Consider the following 22,340-nt stretch of genomic DNA (forward strand, 5'->3'; position numbering starts at 1 on the left):
CGAGCACTGTCCTTGGGGGGGAGACGGAGGAGAACAGGGGGGAAGCGGTGAGAGCGGTAGGAGTGTGGTGCAGGTGGTATCACATTTCTTCACAAGAAAAATGCGGAGAAAAAAAGAGTGAGAGGCTTGTCCTTTCATGACTGAGCTAAACTAGGTTGGACTGACCAAGTTGAAAAAATGTATTGGATAACTCGAAAAAAAGGGTTGTAATACACATATATCCATGTATGCCCCCCCCCCCCCCCCCCCCCCCCCCCCCCCCAGAGAGAGCAGTAGATGGGGAGACAGGGAGGATGGATACAGGGTGAAGATACAGAGAAAAGCCCGTCACACCCAGCTGCTCCTCTACAGGCCTGCATGCTTTCTGATTTTGGATCGGCAGGAGACACTGGCTGCACACAAGGGAAGGGCGGGCCTTATGTTCTTCACTCTCTTTCTGTCCTTTTTGGAGGGCTGTCATTGAAGCTGAAAGTCAAGTCGGAAGCTACCCTTTGCTCCTGGGCCAGACCTGTGATCCCTGCTATCCCCTGTCCACCGGGCATCGTCAAGGATGCACCTCTAAAGTCCACTCTCACTTTGACTGACTGCCATTGAATTTCTATCATAGGATAAATACAGAAATCCTAACGTTAAATTGTATAACTTTTTCATGACAATCTCTTTTTCATTACATGTTTTTTTTTTAAACCAACACATTTTCATTTTTCTTTGTTCTTCTTCACTGGTTTAGAAAAGTGATGAAATGACACACTCATAGCTAATCTCTTGACAATTTCATTTGTAATAACAACTGAATAATATGTTCAACATCCATTGTTGGACACCACATGAGAACAATTGGATAGAATCTTGATACATTTAAATAAAGTCACATGAACATAGCACAAAAACAATTTTGAAAAAAAAGGAAAATTCAGTGTAATACCATTCTACGGCTGGTCCTCGTTTTATGACATTCTGTGTGGCAACAAATGCACTCGTGTAAATATTAATACTGTAGAGAACTAGTTCCATGCGTGTGGTGGCTGAATATGTAGGCGCAACAATACATAGTCACATTTGCAACACTGAGGAAGGACATCATCAAAACTAGTCTTTTTAGTTTTTAACTTTTTAACTTTAACCTACACTACGTCCCCCGAGCATGTAAACAAAAGGAAAGTGAAAGTGAAAAGTGACATGAAATTAGACATCGTAATACCCTCAGTGGAGAAATGAACATTGGCTGCATGTCCAGTCCGAGTTCCTCAAACGCCGCGACAATCATCAACGACAAAGACGGTACCTTTGAACATGTGAAAGGATCTTGTACTATGAGACTAGAGCTGCAACAATTAATCGATGAATTGACGATTAACCGATTATCAATTGATTCAAAAATATTTTGCCATTAATTGATTGATTTAAAAATGTAAATATCCTCTGATTTCAGCCTCTCAAATGTTTTTAAATGTCTTTAGTCATCCATGAAATCAACATTCAATCAACATTTTTGCCTCTTTTGATATGTTGCAGACCAAACCACTAACTGTTTGCGTTTGGTTCATATTGATTTGGTCCATCTCGGGCCTATCCGATTACTCGATTAATCGTAACAACAATGTTCAGATTAATCGACTAAGAAAATAATCGTTAGTTGCAGCCCTAACTGAGACTTTCTCCTCCTAACAAGCCTGTCTCTCCCTCCCTTGCAACACCCCTTCCAGAATGCAAGACAATCACAGGGATTGAAGCAAGTAAGGAGCACGCTGATTTTCATGAAATTCTTGTACTGAATCGTTGTATTACTCTACTTTATATGGCTTAGGTGTTAATTTAGGTGTAATTTAAGTAAAAGTTCTCAATCACACTCGAACTAAACTCACAATTGAAGGAATGGAACTTGTTTGTAACCTGAGGCCCACTTGTGAACCCTTTAATGTTTGCATTTTTTTGTGAACTACCCATTAATACTTAATAATACAGACACCCTGTACAATGATATACTTTTGTTCTTTTTTAAAACTATGACTCAGATGTGTTTATTGATATTAACTGAAAAAAAGACTTTTTAGAAGTATTAAGAATTTTTAAAAGTACAAACTGATGATCCCACTTTATAATTCCATACACTTTTTTTTAACCAAAGGCTATCTTCACTTCACACATCAAGGTACTCTTATACCTCTTATACATTGCTAAATTAATAGCTCTATAACAACGTCAATCAACAACAAACAGAATCTTCCAAAAGGCAGAATTGCTGTGATTACATAAAGATGTGACAGATGACTGAGCAATATTTTGTTGATCTTATTTAAATACACCCTTTCACCCACCACAACAACATTTAGACAGCAGACAGATGCCTAAAATAGATAGTCCGGGCCTACTAAACCAGACTCCAAGCTTTGAAAATACAGCTGTACGAAGGCATCCATGACTGCCACTGAGTTAGCCGTTGGACTAAGATTAACACCAAAAAATAAACAAACATGATGCATTTAGCATTTCATCAAATTATGTCAACACTGTCTTGTCTTACCTACAAAATGACTGCGGCACATGACAATACTCATTATTACAGTACTACTTATAATTGTGATTGGACTGGTATAATATTCCTTATTTTTAGAAGACAATTAATTAAACATATCTCCTTACGCGTCAATTTCATCTCAATTTTTAAGTTACCACTTGGCGTTCCTTGCCAATTGGAGATTTTCATATAGTGCAGTAGACACTTCGACGCTTTTTTAAAGGCTGGCAACAAAGTCAACCGTGGAGCATTGGAAAATAAGTTTGCTAAACAGCTGGCAGCATCATTTCATGTCAGAATGAATCTGCCAACAACCAACTAACTGAAATGCAATACAGTTGAATTTTGTGTTTTTATTGTTGCTATGGTGCAGACTGGTAAGAAAACGGTAAGTGGATCAGTGTTTCCTGGAGGTGAACATATACGGGTAGGGTGCAGACGGAGTAAAATCCTACTAAAGCCCCCCAATTTTACAGTGAGTTACAAACAGACGAGGCTCTGCCAAGTCTTTGCCCCTTTTACCGTGAGTCTTCCTCACATAGAGCTTCTCTTTTTCTGGAATTAATCATCTCCCTTCCAGTCTCCCTCACCAGATTTGCAGCCATTTGTTTCCACTCAGAGCAACTTCAAACTGGCGGCCCACCTCTAGAACTAGAATGGCACCTCAATCTCTTTTAGGCCGCCGCTGAGCTGCAGCTATCTGGGACACCTTCAGACACACCAGCCAGCCGCAACGCTCCTCGGGTATTTAATGTGATGTTTCCGCAATATAAAGGCTCAGTTAGAGAGCTGAGGTTTTAAAATGGCTGTAGCAAGCTTCTTTGGGGCCCAGACTGACCATTAAAGAAAGGAAAGACCGCACTCGAGAGCCAACGCAATAAAAACTCACAAACTCCAAAAGAACATCAAAATATGCTGTAATCCTCGCCGATTTGGATTTTTTTTTTTTCACGTCCCATTTTCCACAAAAGCGACCTGTTTGAAACACCAGGGAAGACGTTGTTTTCCAGATGGTTCTCTTCAATGCAAAACTGTTTAGCGGAATGAGAAAACCTCGCCTTCCTTACACTCATCTAATGTTTCTATTGATTCGCAAGGGTATAGACATGGTCATAAAGGAGGGATGACTGAATACCCAGGACTGCTTTATATTGTTACATAATTTAGACTCACAGCAATAAAAATCGTCAGCTCCTTAAGAAATAATCACAAGAAAAGACATCACAATATAGACAATTAAAGAATTCAATGAAGTGAGAAGGAAATAGAGAAACTCCCTTCCTGATGATATAAAAGGTCCAGGCAGCTAACTGATAGATCTATAGCAGTTTCCTGACACATGCACGTCATACGTTATATAGACATATGCCGTTTCCCTGCGGTTTCCAAAACAGCTCGTTTGGCAAGAGAGGAGGAAGGTCTCACTCCAGACAGACTCAGCCCACAGCAGAACACACACGCACACACACACACACACAAACACACCTTAAGTTCAGTCTTCTTTTAGTTTGCCCTAATCATGTATAAGCCAGGACAGTTTAGTAGTTTGGTCATGCTCCAGAGAAGAAAAAGGCCACATAGGTGTTTGCTCTTATTTGGTTGACCTCCAGAGTTTAAACTGCTTTTCCTCCCTAACAAGAGGAACCCCTGAGAGGGCAGCCATGATGAGGATAACGCTAGCCTGGCAACCAGGCTGCACATATGGAAACTGTTTAACTGTTATTATTAATAACCAAAAGGAGAGCGAGAGAGGAAAAAAATGAAACTAATAACACATGCAAGAAACTGCCAAGACCTGGATCAGGAGACAAGAGTAATAGCACACACATATACATAAACAGATGACATATGCATGCACACACACACACTGGAAGACAAATGGACACACGAAGGCATATTGGGTAAATAGAAAAACACACTCCTTTGCAGCGGCCTGTAAAAGTACTGTATTGCCTGCCTGCCTTGATGGAAATAAACCTCTTTCATGTTTTTGCTTCAGAGGCAGCACCTGTGTGTGGCTGTGGGGCTGGACACACCCTCGCACCCAGCCCTACACTACAAAACACCGGAAGTGGTCTAAGGCTCAACACTGGCTGCTGTACAAAACCGATGAACAAGCAAAGACCTTTAAACTTGAGATGCAGGGGGTAAGGTGTACTCCAAAAAGAGGAAATGGTTACATTTAAGTCAGGTGAGGCAATCTAAAAATGGATAAGTACACATTTGAATGCAATTTGTATTTTTGATACACAACAAATAAATGTGTCATCTCATTTGACCAAACAGTAGATCCACGCATGTTGCGGGTGTAACCACCATACAATACACCCGTAAAAATGCATTTCTTTAACCTCCAATTTTGGATCGTTTGCAATAAAAGTGACTCTTGTAATTATTAGATTCGATTCAGCTCCAGAACCCTCTCCTTCTATCATTGTTCACTTGCGACACAATCCAGGCTTCAGCCCCCAATATGCCTCACACATTAAACACAAAGTATAAAATGTATACAGTACTTAGGTACTCACCTCTATGAAAATGTAAGATAATTGATGAACACATGGATCGGAGTCACAGTGTAGCCACTAACAAGCACCCAACTATGGTACCTTCAAGGGCCGCCGAACAAAGCGCAAAATCTCAGCACTTGACGAAAAAACATTATCATTGAAGCATAAAGATAGAAACATGTAACAATTGTGGCCTTCCTAACAGTCTATGCTGTACATTTTATCTGTGTTATAACGTATTTATAAATAATTACCAACTTGCGGTGAATGCGATGTCTTTTCTTTAGGAAAAAACCCGCATGTTTTTGTGAATTTTTTTTTTTAACCAAAAATCCACCAATATGTGGGGCTGTGAATAACGAATTACGAATGGATTCACGATACTTTCAGTTCAGTTTAATATATCTTCAAGTCAAAGTTCATATGAGATCACAGCGCATAATATTATTTCAAGTGATACAGTTAATCATTCATATCTTAGCCAAATTTGGAGTTAATGTGTGGTTTTATTTAGTCAATGGGTATCTTTAAGCTGAAAATCACACAAGAAAGTGGCAAAAGGCAGTAATCTGTTGTTTGTAGAAAGATAAAAAAAACAATATTGATAGAAATAAGACTAAAATGAATAAAAATGATCGATAATCAGGGCCGATATTTGGAATTATGATGTATATCGGTATCGGCTTCTATTTAAATCTGACAATATCAATATCAAGAAATCAATTTAAAACTGTGCTATTTCAGCTCAGATGCAGCTGCGCCGCTCTCTCTCCTGCTGGCTGCGACTTATGTCTCCAGCATTGCTCCACCCACATGCCATCTGATTGGTTAAGCAAGCCACAAAGCAGGCATTAGGGGCAGAGCCAATCTGAAGTGGTCGCTGTCCTCACACGCACACATTGCTGAGAGGGAAGTTTTCTCGTGTGGAGAACGTCCTGAGAACAAACATACATGGCGAGGTAAACGCAGAAAACGCTCTCGAAATTGTAATAAACATCCCCGTGTTCTACATCTCACAACTGCTGCTAACATTACAGTGAGTATTACAGTGAATAACATAAGAGCGGAGTAAACATTAGCTTTGCTAGCTCGTAGTACCTCCCGATATGTCTGTGAATCACTTGAAACAATGCTGTTGGTAATATCAATGTGGAAACAGTGCGTGATTGTAGAAGCCTGTGTGTGTGATTGTGAGAGAGAGTAAGAAATTACATTCAGTCTTGTTTTGTTGCAGGGAAGTACGCTCAGATGAAGGTTAAAAAAATTCAGGGAGCTAATATATAGGTTTTTATTTATCTTTACAAGAGTTGCTTCTGAGCCTGTTAACTCCCTGTATGTTTTGTCATGTTTGAACTTAAAACAAAGATAAGTTATATACAAATGTTACTTTATTTACTGTGGAAACGATATTTGGTTAAATAAACATACTTTAGGCAGTTAAACGATATTAAGTGTTTGTATTATTCAACATTTTTACGCCAATTTTTGCACTTTTACTGCAAATGAATATCGGCCTCCTTAACTACTAATAATTGGTATTGGTGTCGGTCCTGAAAAACCCACATCGGTCAATCTCTAATTTAAAATACTTACACCAAGCTATTGTGGAAGAACTCTATGTGGACTTTTGTGCTAAATTTCCCCAAGAGTTAAAACATTGTAATGTATAAACACACTGCAAAAGTATGTTGGAAAGTTTTGTCTTTTTTTTTTTAATTCTCCAATGTGGCCATTTATGGACTAAATTACAGTTGCATGCAAAAAGCTTGAAACTTTCACAGAATTAAACCAACAAAATTGCGAAGATAAGAAACAACAATAATAAGAAATGTGTGCTCCGTGACAAAATTGAAAGCGGACTCACTCAACAAATTTACTCAACAGAAACAACAAAAGCCACTTTTGGTTTTGCTCCCATTTTTCATGAGCTGAACTCAAAGATGTCAAACTTCTTCTATGTACACAAAAAGGTCATCTCTCTCAAATATTATTCACAAATCCCAAATCTTCTCTACATCTGTGTTAGTTCATAACTCACCTCACAGGTGTGGCATATCAAGATGCTGATTAGACAACATGATTATTCACAGGTGTGCCTTATGTTGGCCACAATAAAAGGCCACGCATAATTGTGCAGTTTAACTCAGAAAAGCAGACAGTATCTAGTGTGACCACCATTTGCCTCAAATACAGTATATGCCGATCCAGAGCATCCCACACATGATCGATGGGTGACGTCCCCTGCATATGCTGGCCAAGGAAGGACTGGGATGTTTTTGCCTTCTAGAAATGGTGTACAGATCCTTGCAAAATGGGACAGTGCATTATGGAGATTAGTGTACAAAAAAAAACTTTTAGATCTTTCAATTCAGCTCATGAGAAATGGGAGCAAAAACAAAAGTGTAGCATTTAATTTTTTGGGTGAGTGTAAATAACAGGTTTAATCACATCTAATGTAACCGTAATAACCATTCACACAGTTGTATTCTTATCATACTCTTGGTCATATTTAACATATTTACTGGTGACAAGACGGTCAGCATACAGCAACTGCTTCCAAACTTTGTTCTACATTTTTCCACGAGTTATGGTGATATACTGTAACTATATAGATAACAGCCATAACTCCCCCTTCCAGAGAGTCTGAATAAAGCCAAAAGAGGGAGAGAAGAGCTACATTCCTCCCCTCTCCCTGTTGACTCTAATCTCTGCTTTAAAATTGCTCACACAAAGAGCCGGCAAAGACTAGCTAATTAGCAACACTTTAGACCTTTGCAGCAATTGTGTGCATGCCGTGTATATATGTGTGTGTTCATTGTGTGCATCCTGGGTTGTTTCCAGGGCAACTACTTGTCTTTGGTGCTTTATAATTGTCACACATTCTGTCAAAGTTCTCACTCCTCTCCATGTCCATCTCTTTGTGGGATTCTGGAGTGTCCAAATGAAGGACTTTAAGAAAAGAGCTGTGGTCTGCAGCATGAATGGATGGCAACATGTGACCATTGTGTGTGACTGATAATGTGAAAAATGAACTTTAATCATCACGCTGCTACTTTTTCACATAGAAAAACAAGCGGTGACCAACTAAAAAAAAACAAGCACCCATTAACGACTACCCACACCACAACAGGGTCAGTAGCTTTGCTCACTGACCCCTTCAAAATGCCCTCTACAGATTAACTAATCCACCCCCCCCAACAAAAAAAAACAGACAATTCTGCAAGTCTGCCCGTGCTTGTGTGTGTGTGTGTGTGTGTGTGTGTGTGTGTGTGTGTGTTATTTACCTGACAGCACAGGCAGGCTCTTTGAGCTTAAGTGCTTCTAAACACTCCCATGGCAACCAAAGCCGACCTCAGCACTCCAGGTGCCCGGGCAAGTGTGTATAACTCAGTCTCCACAACAAAGACGGGGCAAACACACGCACACACACACGCACACACACACATCTTTTTAGCCGGGTTGCTATCTGTCTATGTTTTTTTCTCTGAGCCTCTTGGCTGACTGGGTCAACCACCCGTGAATGTGTCCATGCCGGCTTATCTGGCCTGCTGAACCATTTCTACAGGCCGCGTATGATTTATCCATGTAGCCTTGTCGCTGGATTGTAGACTCACAAGAGACAGTAAACCCAATCAAGTGTATTTTTTACTTTTGGTCAAGTCAGTCTGTTTACGATGACCCTTTTTATTTGCTCAGAATAGGATAGAATGGAAACTGAAGTATGAAAGTTTTTGAAGCAAGCCCTTAACTCAGACTGAACACTCAATGGCCTGTCAACAAAATGCAGTTTAGAAAAACTACGGACACTGGCAAACATAACTTATCAGCACCTTTCAGCTAAGTTCAGTGAGTACAAGGCATTAAGGGACAAGGGATAGCAAGGAGACTGAATACACAGGCTTGGCCAAAAATTGGAAGAAATCAAAATTAATTTACTAGTTGTCACACTTCTTCTACAGTGTTAGAATCCAATTCAGCTAGATTTTGGTACACCTGGGCACACTGTGAATGTTTTGAAGCAGAGTTATCTTGCAGTAAAAGTTGTTCAATCTATCTTTTTTTCATAAAAGAAGCACATACAAACATTAGTAAAGCACCAAATTTGAGTCACTGCCTGAACTTTTAGCTATGAAAGCATATGTCACCAAACCCTGAGTGACAAAGCCATTTATATGCTTGTTAGATGACGATTAGGTATATTATAGTGTCTAGCAAAAGTCAGGAAACAGAAAACAAGTGTCGGTGCTGCTTTGGAGACTCTTGGAGGAAGTTGGTGTTCTATAGTACTCTTTGTATGGTGGACCTCAGAGCAGTGGGTGTTCTGTGATGCTTGGCAACCCAGCATGCCCCTCCTCTGTCTCAGCATGACCTCCGCTGACCTCTGAACTCCACTGACCTCAATCATAAAGAGGACTGGCCTGGCTGAGACCAATGGAAAGCTTTTAGGAGGTGACAGCACTCAGAGAGAGAGAGGCCCGGGACTGATTTACTGGCCTGCACATATGACAGTGGGACTCATGCGTACATACACACACTGGTGGGGGTGGGGGGGGGGTTACACTCCCACAGACACACACAGACAATGTCCAAAAGGGATTCAACTGGTCATGCAGATGCACAGGCATAATGTGATTAAATGAAATCCCAATGCACTAAGAAATCAGAAAATGTTGTCAGGAAATGTCTTTCCCCTTCCTTTCAGTGGGCACCCTGTCACCTCCATTGCCTGTGCACCCTGACCTGAAAGTGAACTCCATAGCAGAGCTGGAGGTCAAATAGAACATAACTGTCCAAGTGACCAGGATTCACCACCTATTACTTAGCAAGCCAAAGCTTTATAATTACATCTCCATTCAAACCAGCCAATCAAAACCATCCTGTGTCCTCGTACAGTATCATCTGTTAACGAGCAACACGTACTGCTTATACACTTTTCTGCAGACTGAACACAGTCCTCTTGGACATGCACCCTGAACAGTTATCGCTCATCTGTGTTTGTGTATATTTGAGATCTATATCAGTTCCACCCTGATCGCTAGTCATCACTGCAGCTCCTTAATTACACCCTTCATTAACTCACATCAGCCATGCGCATGTGTGTGTATATAAGCTTCATGAGGGCTAATATGTGTTTGAGACCTTGAGCGTCCTTCATAGAACTGTGAATGAAGACTTGGTGTTAAGGCTAAGGTATTATGGGTTCATCCTAGGGTAATAGTTTTTAGACACACGATAAAGATGGTTAAGGGCTATAGCATGGGTTTTTCAAAGTGTTGCACTCCCTCAAGAACATTATACAGTTGGGACATCCCTTATTCCACACAAACTGAATGTTCTGGAACATATTTTGTGGCCTTTTCTGCTCACCCCAGACTCTGTTTGCTCTGTCACTGTAGGAACTCAATGAAATTAATCAATTGCCTTTGACATAACTGAAGTTAGCGAAGCAGATTTGAAAAATAGTTTTTCTTCATTTTCCTCAAGCAGCTGGGCTTCCCCCTGAAGCCTTCTGAAGGCCTACCCCACACTCTGGGTCCTAGAATGTACTGTAACCTACAGTACATGAGTGTATACTGTTGTCCTTCTGGCTTCCTGAGGACACATTTAAGGGTGTCAGTGGTAGTGATTAAGTCATGGTGTTAGGGGCAAGGTATTGTGGGTTCATCTAAGGGTTAGGGTTACTTGTAGTCACTTAACAGCGATGGGATGTTATGTGTGTGTGTGTGTCTGTGTTCTTGTCCATCTGGCTTCATAAGGACCAATTTCAGTTAGAAATCTTCTAGGTGAGGACACCCTGTCACCCCTTTAGAGGACTGATTGAGAATTAAGACATGGTTTTAGGGGTAAGGTTAATGTGGATTCATCTTAGGTTAAGGGTTAGTTGTAGTCAGTAATGGTAAAGGGCTATGGAAGGCATTGAGGCCCCACAAGGATGTATACTTGGGTGTGAGAGGGGCTAAAACAAGGATAAACCACATAAAAAATAGAACATGACAAATGGGAATGGGGATGAAGGGTCCAGACCAATTTCTAAACTGCCTTTTCCTCAAGCAATGTTCCTTATATACCCTTGGGGAAGGCAGAGCACGACTACAATGTGCCTCTCACTTTCTATTTGCCTGGAGGAGTAACTTAAGGGTGAGACAGGGAGAGCGAGCGAGAGGGAGAGAGAGGGAGAGAGAGGGAGAAGCCCTCACTGATGAGTGGCACACCTAAAAGGAAACGGCACCTTTTTGTCGCCATCCCTCTCTCTTTCCTCTCTCCTCTTTTGCTGTCATCGCCAGCTGCTACTACACCAGAAGCGATTAATTGATGGTGAGGGAAACAGAGGAGACAGTGATGTACAAAAAAAAAAAGTGGGGGCGATGAGAGATGTAAGGAAAAGTAGTGAAGACACCTGGTTCTCGTCAGAACACACACATACCGTTTTGAGGTATGTTAGGATTTATCCTGCTTACATTTCTCTTTGGCTATGCATCATTGCATGTCTACACCCGTGCAACACACTCTCACTTTTCCACCTCTCCTTAGTCATGGCCTGTAACGCCACTCTTTGTTCTTGCTGACTGCCTCCCCCCTCCCCTCCATGATGGGGCAGAACTGGTTTTTCGCCCCCTCTTCTCTTTCTCTCCCCTGCTCTGTTCTTTCTGGGGGAGGCAGACAGGCCACATTCCAAAGGGAGGCCCAGGCGCCCTTTTTCTGACACGTCTCAGAGCTACACTCCTCCCTCATCCCTCTATTCCTTCTCTTCAGGCCTACCAATGACCAGCCCCTTCCCTCCCAGCATGGCTCCTCTTTGCCCCTCCTTATACCTTCAAGCCCTCGGGCTGTACAGTATGCCCCACCTTTTCAACCTCAACAGCCACAACATTAAGTTACACCTGCACAATTTATTGAGCTACAATACTGAGCTCTGACAATCAAAACTCACTCACATGATTATGTTTATAAAGGCAGAACTTGTTGGATATCATTAGGTTCTTACCTGATGCTCTGCATCCATCCATCTGATGGCCAATAGGCCCAAGGAAAAGACGACTGTGTGTTCTGACAACACCGTTCTGTCAGGAGTTTTGCATGTGCACATGTGCTTGTGGGTATGTCTTGTCTGCTTTGACGTACACTGGTTTGACGTACACGTGTTCACGTAGGAGACTCAACAATACCTTAATGATCACAAACAACTACATTGTCACTTAGAATTGTGTTTGTTTGCTGGTTAGTTAGATAGTTAGTAGGCTACTTCCTGGTTCATGGAGCACCACTATGGACCATTCTTTTGAGGTCATCAAATTATAATAATTCCTGTATTAGCCCCTTTATCCAGATCCTTCCTTTGTCGATGTGCCACACCCCTACCGCTGTGTCAAAATAATTTCTGTTAAAAAGTTAATTAAAACAGTTTTTAAAAAAGTGTTGGCCTAAGACTTTTGCACAGTACTATAGTTCTTAAAACGGTGAATTTACTGCTATTATTTATCTCTAACTTTTTTTCAAGGTAGGGTTGAAATCTGGAGGAAAGGTTGTGCTTGCCTTTCACAGTCCACTGTGGACTGAAGCAAACAGACGTTCAGTGAGCGACGGGAGTAAGAGAAAAAGATGGAAAGAGAGAGGGAGGCATGTTTGTGGTTGGTAACCCGCTCATGAGAGGAAATACCAGCGCACACACACACACACAGGTGCAAAAACATAGAGAGCAGAAGCCCATCCGAGAGAATAAAGACCAGCTTTGTGTGTGCTACAGGTTTAGTGTTTATGTATGTGCATTAGTGCATAGCTCTATGTGTCTGTATGTGCGTGTGTGTCCTCGGCTGAAGGTTGCTGAGGAAGCAGGGTGAGGATGCAGCCAGGGGAAAAGGGGGAGAGAGGAGGGAGACCAGGAAAGGACTAAAGGGCCTCGAGTGTTCATCATAAACCTGAGGCTTCATCATGGTAATTAGGGGAATCATTTTAGCAGGCAGGGATTTCCTCAACTAGAACATCAGCTGGCGTCATGCTGGAGCCCGAGCCTAATACACGCGCAGTCTAATTGGGTTAAAGGAGCTTATTCTAACAACTGTATTCCGTGGAGCAGCAAGAATGTCCACACAATAAAGGTGAGGAGTGCCACACAAAGCCTGACAGGCAATAACACATACTTATATCGGAATAGCAAAAACTCACAAGCGAGTGAGATGTCATCATTAGGCAACATGGCTGTGTATGTGAGAAGAATTTGGCTGCTGGACAGAAGGAAGGTCTGACACACTGGAGGCAAAATAAACAACCTAACTGGAGACACTACATGCTGATGTGTCATACACACAAACACTGACAAACACTTCATGCATGAGAGACTAAATAAAACAAATGGACACAGAACACTGACACACATGTGTATTGTCTATTGTGTGTGTGCATGCGTGTGTGTGCGCAACACTGTGAGAATTTCACACACAGGAGCAAAAATGAAACCTCTAAACATTCGAAACACACTCTGGAGTCAAAAGCTTCAATCGGCTGATAGTTTTGCCTAATGAAGTTTGACGTAGTGAAATTATGTTGCACTTTATGAGCTGTTGACAAGCCAGTCTGTCAAATGGTATACATATCTCAGTGTTGCCACATCTGTTTATTACGTAACCACCTGGTGTGTACATGCTGTTCTACACAACACACTGTACATTATGCTGTAAAAGTGGGATGTCTCTCAACATGACAAGCACGATTAACACGTGCATAGGTGAACATAATGCGCATAACATTGCAAGAATGTATCAGTAAACACACACACCTGTTGCTGTTGCAGGTGTAGTAGGTCCACTGGGCTGATCTCTCCGTTGGTGTCTCCATTTGAACCGCCTTCTCTCCCTCCCCCACCGTCTGATTGGCTGCTGAGGCTGCTGACTCCGTTCTGGCTGGACGGTGTCGTTCGAATGGTCTCAGAGGCTGATTCCACCATCATCACTGGCACCTGATGGCGGACAGACAGACAGGACAGGACAGGGAAGTTAGACAAAAGGGACCGGGGCAGTTTTAAACAAAAATCCTGCTACTATCTGAGAGAGCCAACAAAGTCTGGGAGCTAAAGTAAACACACGGCGAGATAGAGAAGTGAATAGTGTGTGCTCATGTGCGTGCGTGTGCATTTTCTGCCTACAAAGAGCTTTTGGTCATGAACCACCCACGCACAAGTGGCCACAAAGCGACACCTGAAGCAGACTTTTTTTGTCTGCATGTAGATGTGTGTGTCTAGGAGCATAGGCACGGATTAGGATCAGACAAGCAGCAAATCTAAACTGACAAGGCTGCTAATACCCTGCGATATAGTTAAATAAAAGGCGCATTTCTCCAATAATCAGAGGTGGCATGTGTGCACGGTGTGTAAGCCATGAGCAGGTTGGTCTTTGACAACGTCTGTTTGAAGCACCTTCATAGGGACTCTCTAATTAGAGCGCCCTCCTTCCACAAAACCAGACAAAACGAGCCGTTCCTGGATGTGTTGTTGTTTTTTTGAGAAACAACGCCTCGCAAACACACAGGCACATTTGCCATCGTTAGGGAGCGCGAGCGTGGGAGAGCGGAGACACACACATTCATGCGCAGAACACTCACAAGGCGGCTAATACAAAACAAAACAAACCTTCATGCAAGAACGCGGGCTGTGAAATCCTAATGACAAGCTCAATCTCGCCTTTCTGCCTCATCCAGTTTTAGAAATTAACACACGAGCGCAAGACTTTTAGATGGGAAGTTCTGATGATGCCTTCATTTCTGCAACCCAAACGCCATTGAGACTTCTACCCACCATCTCAGTGGGGCTGTGTGTGTTGTTTTCAGAAGAGAATAACTCGTGCCTTCTGTGGAGAGAATCAAACTTTTCTTTGCCTCTGAGGCAACGGCAGATGAAGCAGTGTGTGTGTGTGTGTGTGTGTGTGTGTGTGCATTTTCAATCTGAAAATGTGACAGCAGGTGAAGCTGGGATAGAATGCTAGTGGCCCCATTAATGGGATGTTGCCAGATGCTTGCTGGGGGACGGAGGCCTAAACATGTTATTGTGCAGGTGGACAGGTTGCAAGTTAAAGGGTTCGTGTTTTCTCTCTTGCGGTGGTATTTATTATTGTAGCGCTGCATATTATACATACAGTGGGTCATTTAGTTTGTGTCTTTTGCAAGATTAATTATTATTGTGTTATTCTGAAACACACAACATAACATTTGCTAGTGAATGTTTTCAAGAAGTACTGGGATGTCACATCAAATCCAACTCACCACTGCAGTAAATGACAACTCTGAGCTGTATTTTTAAAGAGTAAAAGCTCATTTTGGAGACTGGAAACAGCATTTGTGGTGACATTATTGCAGCTTTAGCAGCAACATCTGCTAAGCAAAAGCGCCAGATTGAAGTCTCAATTACTGACACATTGTGTGCGACCACAAGATGAAGTCACCATTAGTTCTTCTTTATAGAAATGATATTGCAATGTGGTACTGCTGTTGATGCCAATATATTTACACATGTGTTGATAGAACACTGTCACTACTATCGTAACTCAGCCTAAATCCACATGCACACCTCCAGGGCCAAAATGTCTATATCTATATCAACACACAGGCTTTAAAAAACAAGTCTCTGTCAATATTCAGTGACCTTAAACATGTGTAAAGAAAGGTATGTCACTGCCCACGTTTCAATTGATCAGTTATCAATGGATTCTGACCACAGAAGTCAAGCTGTATGCGTGAAAGCACCCCAAAACCTAAATCCAAATGGATGGCACATGCTCAATTCTCCCAGCCAATGAAAAAGGTAATGACAGTAATAGTAATAGAGTTCAATATAATTCTGAATAATGTATTTTGCACTTGTATGCCGTATTGACCCAAGTATGAGACAGCATTTTCTCCCGAGGAACAAAGTCACCAAACAACTTCTCCCCAACCGAGTGAGGGCTTTTCTTCCTGTCACTCACACACACCAGAGACCCGCTTGAAAAAAGGTTGGGCAAGTTAACAAACAACAGAAGAGGTGTTTTGATGATAATTTTAAGATAATGGTGATCGATGAAGTAGAGTCGTCAAGCTTTCGAGCAGCTAAGAAATATCATATATTTGGTATTATTATGACAAAGTATCAAAATATAGGAATGTATTGCATTCATTTTCTCAGATTAAGTACTTCTCTCGGTGGTTAAAAAGTACAAGGTGCTAACAGTGTTGTCAAGAATTCTCGCTTAATAAGCAGAGCCACTTGAAAACCATAAATCCCGCTGCACTACTTCCCTTTCATGCCTTCCTGGCTCGGAGGTTAAGACTAAGAAGTCGAGCGTTATTGTGACATTTAAAGCTAGTCACTTAATCCCCAACCCCACTCCCTCTTTCCTCAACGATCTCTCTCTCTCTCTCTCCTCCATCCAGATTCATGCTAGATCAAACTACTCCCTGCGGTAATATTATGAAGCCAGGCATAGTGCTGAGTGATCAACAGATCCAAGCGAGGTCCACTGACTTTGCAGCGCGCTACAAACTCCTGCCGTCATCACATGTCTCACTGAGCATGAATCACCCAGCCGCCTATCTGGCCCACACTGTGCTGTAATGTACTGTACACCCATCTGCTACTAACGCTTCCTCATTGACCTTATTAGCAATAAGCTGGCGAGATAGAGCTCGCAGGTGGACAGGGACCTAATGGGGAAGTGAGGAGTGTGTAAAGACATACACACACACACTCACAGGCAGTGTGGTATGCCCGTCCAAAGGGTGTGTACTCTGTCATATCCTGTAATGGGTGTATATAAGCTGGTGTAATGGAGGTCGGGGAAAAGGCAGGGGCATAAATCTAGCCTGAAGTCTTTGATTAGGCCTATGATGCATACACACACACACACATAGCTCTAGGTTAAAGTGTTTCTGGCAGCGAAGAGGAGCGGCTCGTGAAAAGGCCTGCCTCGACGCGCTGTCTGTGTGTCTTTTTCTTCATCTCTCTACAAGAGCAGCTGAACCTCTGACCTGAGAGTGTGTGTGTGTGTGTGTGTGTGTGTGTGTCGAAGAGACATTCCCACTAGCCCAGGGGGACACAGTGAGGTATGATGATCAGAATGATAAAGAATGTGTTTGAAAGCAAAAAAGCACCTCCTTTGCTGTGTAACTGGAATGGAGAAGAAAGAAAATAGGACTCAACATGTTTGCTACCTTTGTACCGCAATAGATTAGCTCACATATTGTTTATACGTGTGTGTGTGATTGATGAGCTCAGAGAGGAGTCCTGTTTTGGCATGTGGCCTGTTCAGATGTTCCCGAAAATATTGCCCTCTTAATCAACCCAAACTCTTGACTGATTCTTCCCATTGCTCCGGGAAGAGAGGGGCAGGGAGTTCAAACAACTTTGCTTAAATGCCCGGTGAGCGGCTTCACTCTCTGGCTTTGTTAGCGGGGATCGGCTCTGTCAGATTCCTCCTGGTCAGCGCTCGTCACAAACCAGGTTCACTATGAGTTTGTGTGTTTGTTTTGAGCGCCAGCAACTGAGCGATAGAGTTGTGTACAGTGTGTATTTATGTGTGCATCTGTGTTTACAGCAGCTTAGTGAGATAATAAGTCTTTATCATGTTAGGGCTCATGTGGGAATATTTCCAGCGGTCCCAGAACGCCTGTTCTGTTTCCTCCGCCTTGCATCAGCTCACAGGAACGCTGCTTATTAGGCAAAGAACTGAGGGAATAAGTGTGGGAGGGAGAGAATGAGGGCTGGGGGGGTCTGTACCAGTATGTGCACTCCATCCAATCTACTTTCATCCTACACTTGAATCATTTGTCTCACTCTCTCCCTGTGGTAACTAGTGGCAGGTTCAACCCTGGAAAACATTAAAGTTGTCACCCTGAAATAGAATCCATAGAGGTTACATCTATGATCTTTCATATTCCTGAGCAAGTGACACAAGAAATGTGAGCAATTGGAGGAGCCCGTGTTGACAATGAATTCGTAACATATTTTCTTTATACAAATGTGACAGCTGCTTCTTTATGGCATCCTGCTCGCTGTCACGGTGTCCACAAAAGTGTCCCCTTCAATAACACACATTCCGACGTTCTCTTCTTGAAAACGTGCTTCTCTGCTCTGCACAAATCAACTCCCCGCAGACGGGCCATCATTTTGACACATGTTACATACACATATTCTCACACGAGCTGGCAAAGTTGTCTCAACTAAAAAAAATAACATGACCCCACCCCCAGGTATTTTAGCCCTAACCCCAAACCTCAGAACAAACCCACCAATCAAATCTGGGCTCTGACTGTCGGCCTCCATTTATAACATATGGATCACATGCGAAACATGCAACTGGAGAGAAGTGAGCAAACACGACTGAGTAAAAAGGCTTTTTAAGTACATTTGCGTTAAAGTGTCTATGGATGTCACAGAAACAAGGTGTGCTTGCATAGTCATAGTTTGAGAGCAGCGTTTACTCCTCAACCTGGCACCTCGTCTACTCAATATCCTGCTACTTAAACATCCCTCTTTAACATTTAACTATTCAAATAATGAGGCCACATTTAATGTTTATTGTATATTACTTGACAATATTAGTGCTTTACACATTTTCTATATAATTTACACGCACAAAAAAAACATTTAAAAATGTTCAAACATTGAACATTGTATGTCAAGGTCTGCATAGTCTTGACGTTTTTACAATTGTGTTTACGCTCTCGCTGCAGGAAATCAATCAATTAAGTTTGCCTTTGACATAACTGAAGTTTGAAAACGGTGTTCTTTATTTTTCACAAGCTGCTGTGTCTGTAAATTGGGAGGATTTTTTTTAATTGACTAATAAATAACTATTGACTTATCCATTTTTTAATTAGGACTGTTAAATAATTAACGTTTTAAATCAGATTAATCAGTTTTCCAATTAATTAATCATGCCTAATCACCATTGTCTATGTCTGAAATATGCCCATTTGTACTGCATTTCATTAAGAGAAAGACAAATGACAACACACTTATATGTAGTCTCTATAACACTAGTCTAGTGCCATTATGTGCAATGAGGGGTTGCGTTCAAAGGCACCATGTCATTTAAGCTGAATTCACATTTTTTTTGTGTATTTTCTGGGATTTCTGATCATACTTAAATGCAACAAATTGTACTTCCGCATGAAGAGTTACAAACTGAGTGATAAGAATGTCCACTTATTGTTTTTCTTTGTCTTTCTGTTTATTTAGACCACACATACACGCATAATAGATGTTCTTGTGATGTTCGTAGTTCGGAGTGTCTGTGAATGCATCTCAAGAACAAGGAAGTGTTGTATCCCGGGACAAACAAACTACACGGAGACATGTTTGTGAGTTGGAGAAACATATACGATGTTGGAATTGCGCTGCCGTTGATGTGTTCAGGTCAGAATACAGGTATAAGAGCATACTCTGTGGAGACGCTACACTGTGCCTCCGTCTGCCCTCATAACAGAGAGGTGCGGCTAGCCATGTGCATGCATTAGGTGAAAAAATGTAACGTGATGATTAATAATTCATTAAATAATTTTATTACTGCCGTTAACGCGTTACTTTTTGACAGCCCTCGTTTTCTTATTTTGCTCTTTGTCTCTTTTTTATGATTAAATGACAGACTACGGAGGACAAGGGATAGAAAGCAAAATAGAAAAGGCATATTCTGAGCTTCAGGCATGAGGAAATCTACAACACACTCACTGGAGCGTATAAACACATACGTTGGTATCCGTGCAGCCCATGTTTGGTTGCTTCCTCAGGACTCGCTTGTGGATACGCTTTATCCAAACTTCAAAAGTAAAGCTAACAGGCTAACAGTGGCGCTCCAGGCTGCTTTGGCTACCTGCCAGTGCTAACAGGTTGGCTAACAGTGAACGGGCTAGAGCTGGATGTCTGCGACTGCTCTGGCCCCGTTCCAGTGCTAACAGGTGAATGCTATTATCCCGCACACAGCCCCGTCAGATGCGGGCCGATATCTACGAGTGGTCGGCTGACTGGCTTCAAAGAGTTTCGTCAAGCCAGAGACAAGAAGCTTAGAATTTAGTCTGACCTCTCAGGCACTGGTGCTGGCTAATGAATAAGGGTGCGGATAATGACAGTCTCTGAAGCAATATCAAAACAATGCATTGTTCTTCGGGACTGACGCACTTTTATCTGTGCATTTGTGTGAATGATTGCAAGTGCACGCACATATCGGCGTGGTGTATTTTTGTGAAGACAAAGTCCTTGTTTACAGAGCCCATAAAGATTAGCCTCCCTCGGTCAGGTGGGTTCCGGAGCCATAGGTAAACATACAGAGCATTCCGCACCGGTGAGACTGCTCACCGTGTGTGTGTATGTGTGTGTGACCCGGGCAAATACACACTCCACGGCCTTTCCTTTAGTAAGCAGTAAGTGATTTACCAGCTCGCAGGACGCTGTCTGTTTAAAACAGTGAATACAGACAAAGGTACACACAAATATTTGTAGAAGGAGTGCGGACTTCATGCACACCTTATTTATCTGAACCCCCCCAAAAAAGTCACGGGTTGTGCATTCCTCAAGAGGCTAAGTTCATTCAAGAGATCACGAGGATGAAAATAAAAAAAACACAACTGAAGACAGCCTTCCCCTTCATCTTGGCTTTCTGTCCAGAGAGGTAAATGGAGGTCAGATTGTACTCAACGTGGTGGAAGAAAGGTGAGGGGCAGGCTGAGAAAGCGTTTGTGCCTTTATTTGGATGAGAAAGCAGCGGAGCAATTAGCAGCTGTGTCCTGAGAGAGAACGCTTTATTAGGATGACCTTCAACGCTGATGGAGGACAGGAAATTGTGATGAAACTGTGTCAGTCAAGAAAATAAGTAAAGTGAGACCTAACCGTGATTTTAATTCTCTATTTATGCTCTTTGTGGTGTCTGTGGTTGACCCTTTTAAACACGAGGATTTGTGCGGGGCATGATTTTGGATTTGTTGATAAATGGATTTTTAAAAATCAATGAATTGTTTGTTAAACTAACACAAAATTGAGTGCAGTATTTGGCTGCAACCAGCAGAGGTGCTGTTGAGTCAGTCTTTTGCTGTCTAAAGAGGAATGGGAAGTTGAGCTACAGCCTCCACAACACTGGCATGGAAAAAGGAGCAGAATATACAGATAGATCTCCATCCCATGAATAATAATAACTATTAAAAGTAATCGGTCACTTATCAAATTCAAACCAATTCCCCGTCCACCCATATATTTTTTTTAACAAACGGTGTATCCGCAACATTCCATATTTTATAAGTACTCCTATCTCAGCTGTGAAATAAAATGAAATAAACGAGCACATCCACATTTAAATGAGGCACCAAAATGTACATTTCATTCCGCAAAGGGACAAAGTTGTGGAAGAGATAAAAGAGAGGAACTTTATTTGCCAAAGAGCTTCATTCTCTGCCTTTAGGTGACACAATTTACGATCGTAATTTGCATTACAAGGACGATGAATTGAGTAGATGTAATATTACCTGGGAACGGGTGGTGGGCACTTGCAGTCATAAAGTGTTACAATGGATTTAAAACAGTGTGGTGTATATAAATAAATAAATATCAAAGTGGACATGATATAATTTTATACATGGGCTTTCAAGTCGGGGCACTTTGCATTTCGAAGTTAATTAATAGATTGGATCAGAGCAAGTTTAATCAAATATAATTGAATAAGAGCACAGTAAAAACAGGGCAGACTTTAAAAGGAGACATGGGGAGAAAATGATAGCATGTCCACTTTTCAAATTAATTAAATTTCACTACTTTTGAACTTGGTCCAAGCTGAGGTAATTAATTTACATGCTATCCAAAAGTACTAAAACAAGATGATATCCCTCGGTGTGCACAAATACACCCACAGACCAGCATTTTCTTCACCCTAAAGTAAAAATCAACACCGATGAAAGGCTATTCAATATTACTGTTAGTTTTCTCTTCTTCTTGCTCTTTTCCCCACACTTTTGGTCTCACATTCCACATATTATATTATAACATGAATAATTTCTCAGCCGCTTCTCATTGCATTAAAAAATTTCTTCTTTATAATTTATCACAGAACGAAAAAAAAAAAATCTTTGTTATAGTGACAAGCATCCTAATTAATAGAAGTAGAAGGAACATTGAGAGAAGTCGTACTAATTTGGAACATACTAATATTAATAGAATAATTTATGGCACAGTATAAATAAATTAATAGAGTAATTCGTTTGAAAAAGGGGTGCCTTCCATTCAATTTACGAGAGAAAAAAAAAAAGGTCTGCCTCTTAGACAAGGACATTAATAAGTGCTCTATCACCAGAACGGAAGAGGAAGA

The 22,340-nt window shown here is 41.6% G+C and overlaps 1 protein-coding gene across 3 annotated transcripts in view; it reads right to left on the bottom strand.

Annotated features, from left to right (window-relative positions):
• foxp4 (forkhead box P4) overlaps positions 1 to 22,340 on the bottom strand; it is a 97,296-nt gene that overhangs the window by 50,768 nt on the left and 24,188 nt on the right. For all 3 annotated transcript variants that reach the window (XM_054785996.1, XM_054785997.1, XM_054785995.1), the window contains exon 2: positions 13,802 to 13,981. In XM_054785996.1, coding sequence (XP_054641971.1) covers positions 13,802 to 13,972 — 171 coding nt within the window. In that variant the 5' untranslated portion in view covers positions 13,973 to 13,981. The remainder of the gene's footprint in view (positions 1 to 13,801; positions 13,982 to 22,340) is intronic.

Source organism: Dunckerocampus dactyliophorus, chromosome 8, assembly GCF_027744805.1.
Source record: "Dunckerocampus dactyliophorus isolate RoL2022-P2 chromosome 8, RoL_Ddac_1.1, whole genome shotgun sequence".
NCBI classification, from domain to species: domain Eukaryota; kingdom Metazoa; phylum Chordata; class Actinopteri; order Syngnathiformes; family Syngnathidae; genus Dunckerocampus; species Dunckerocampus dactyliophorus.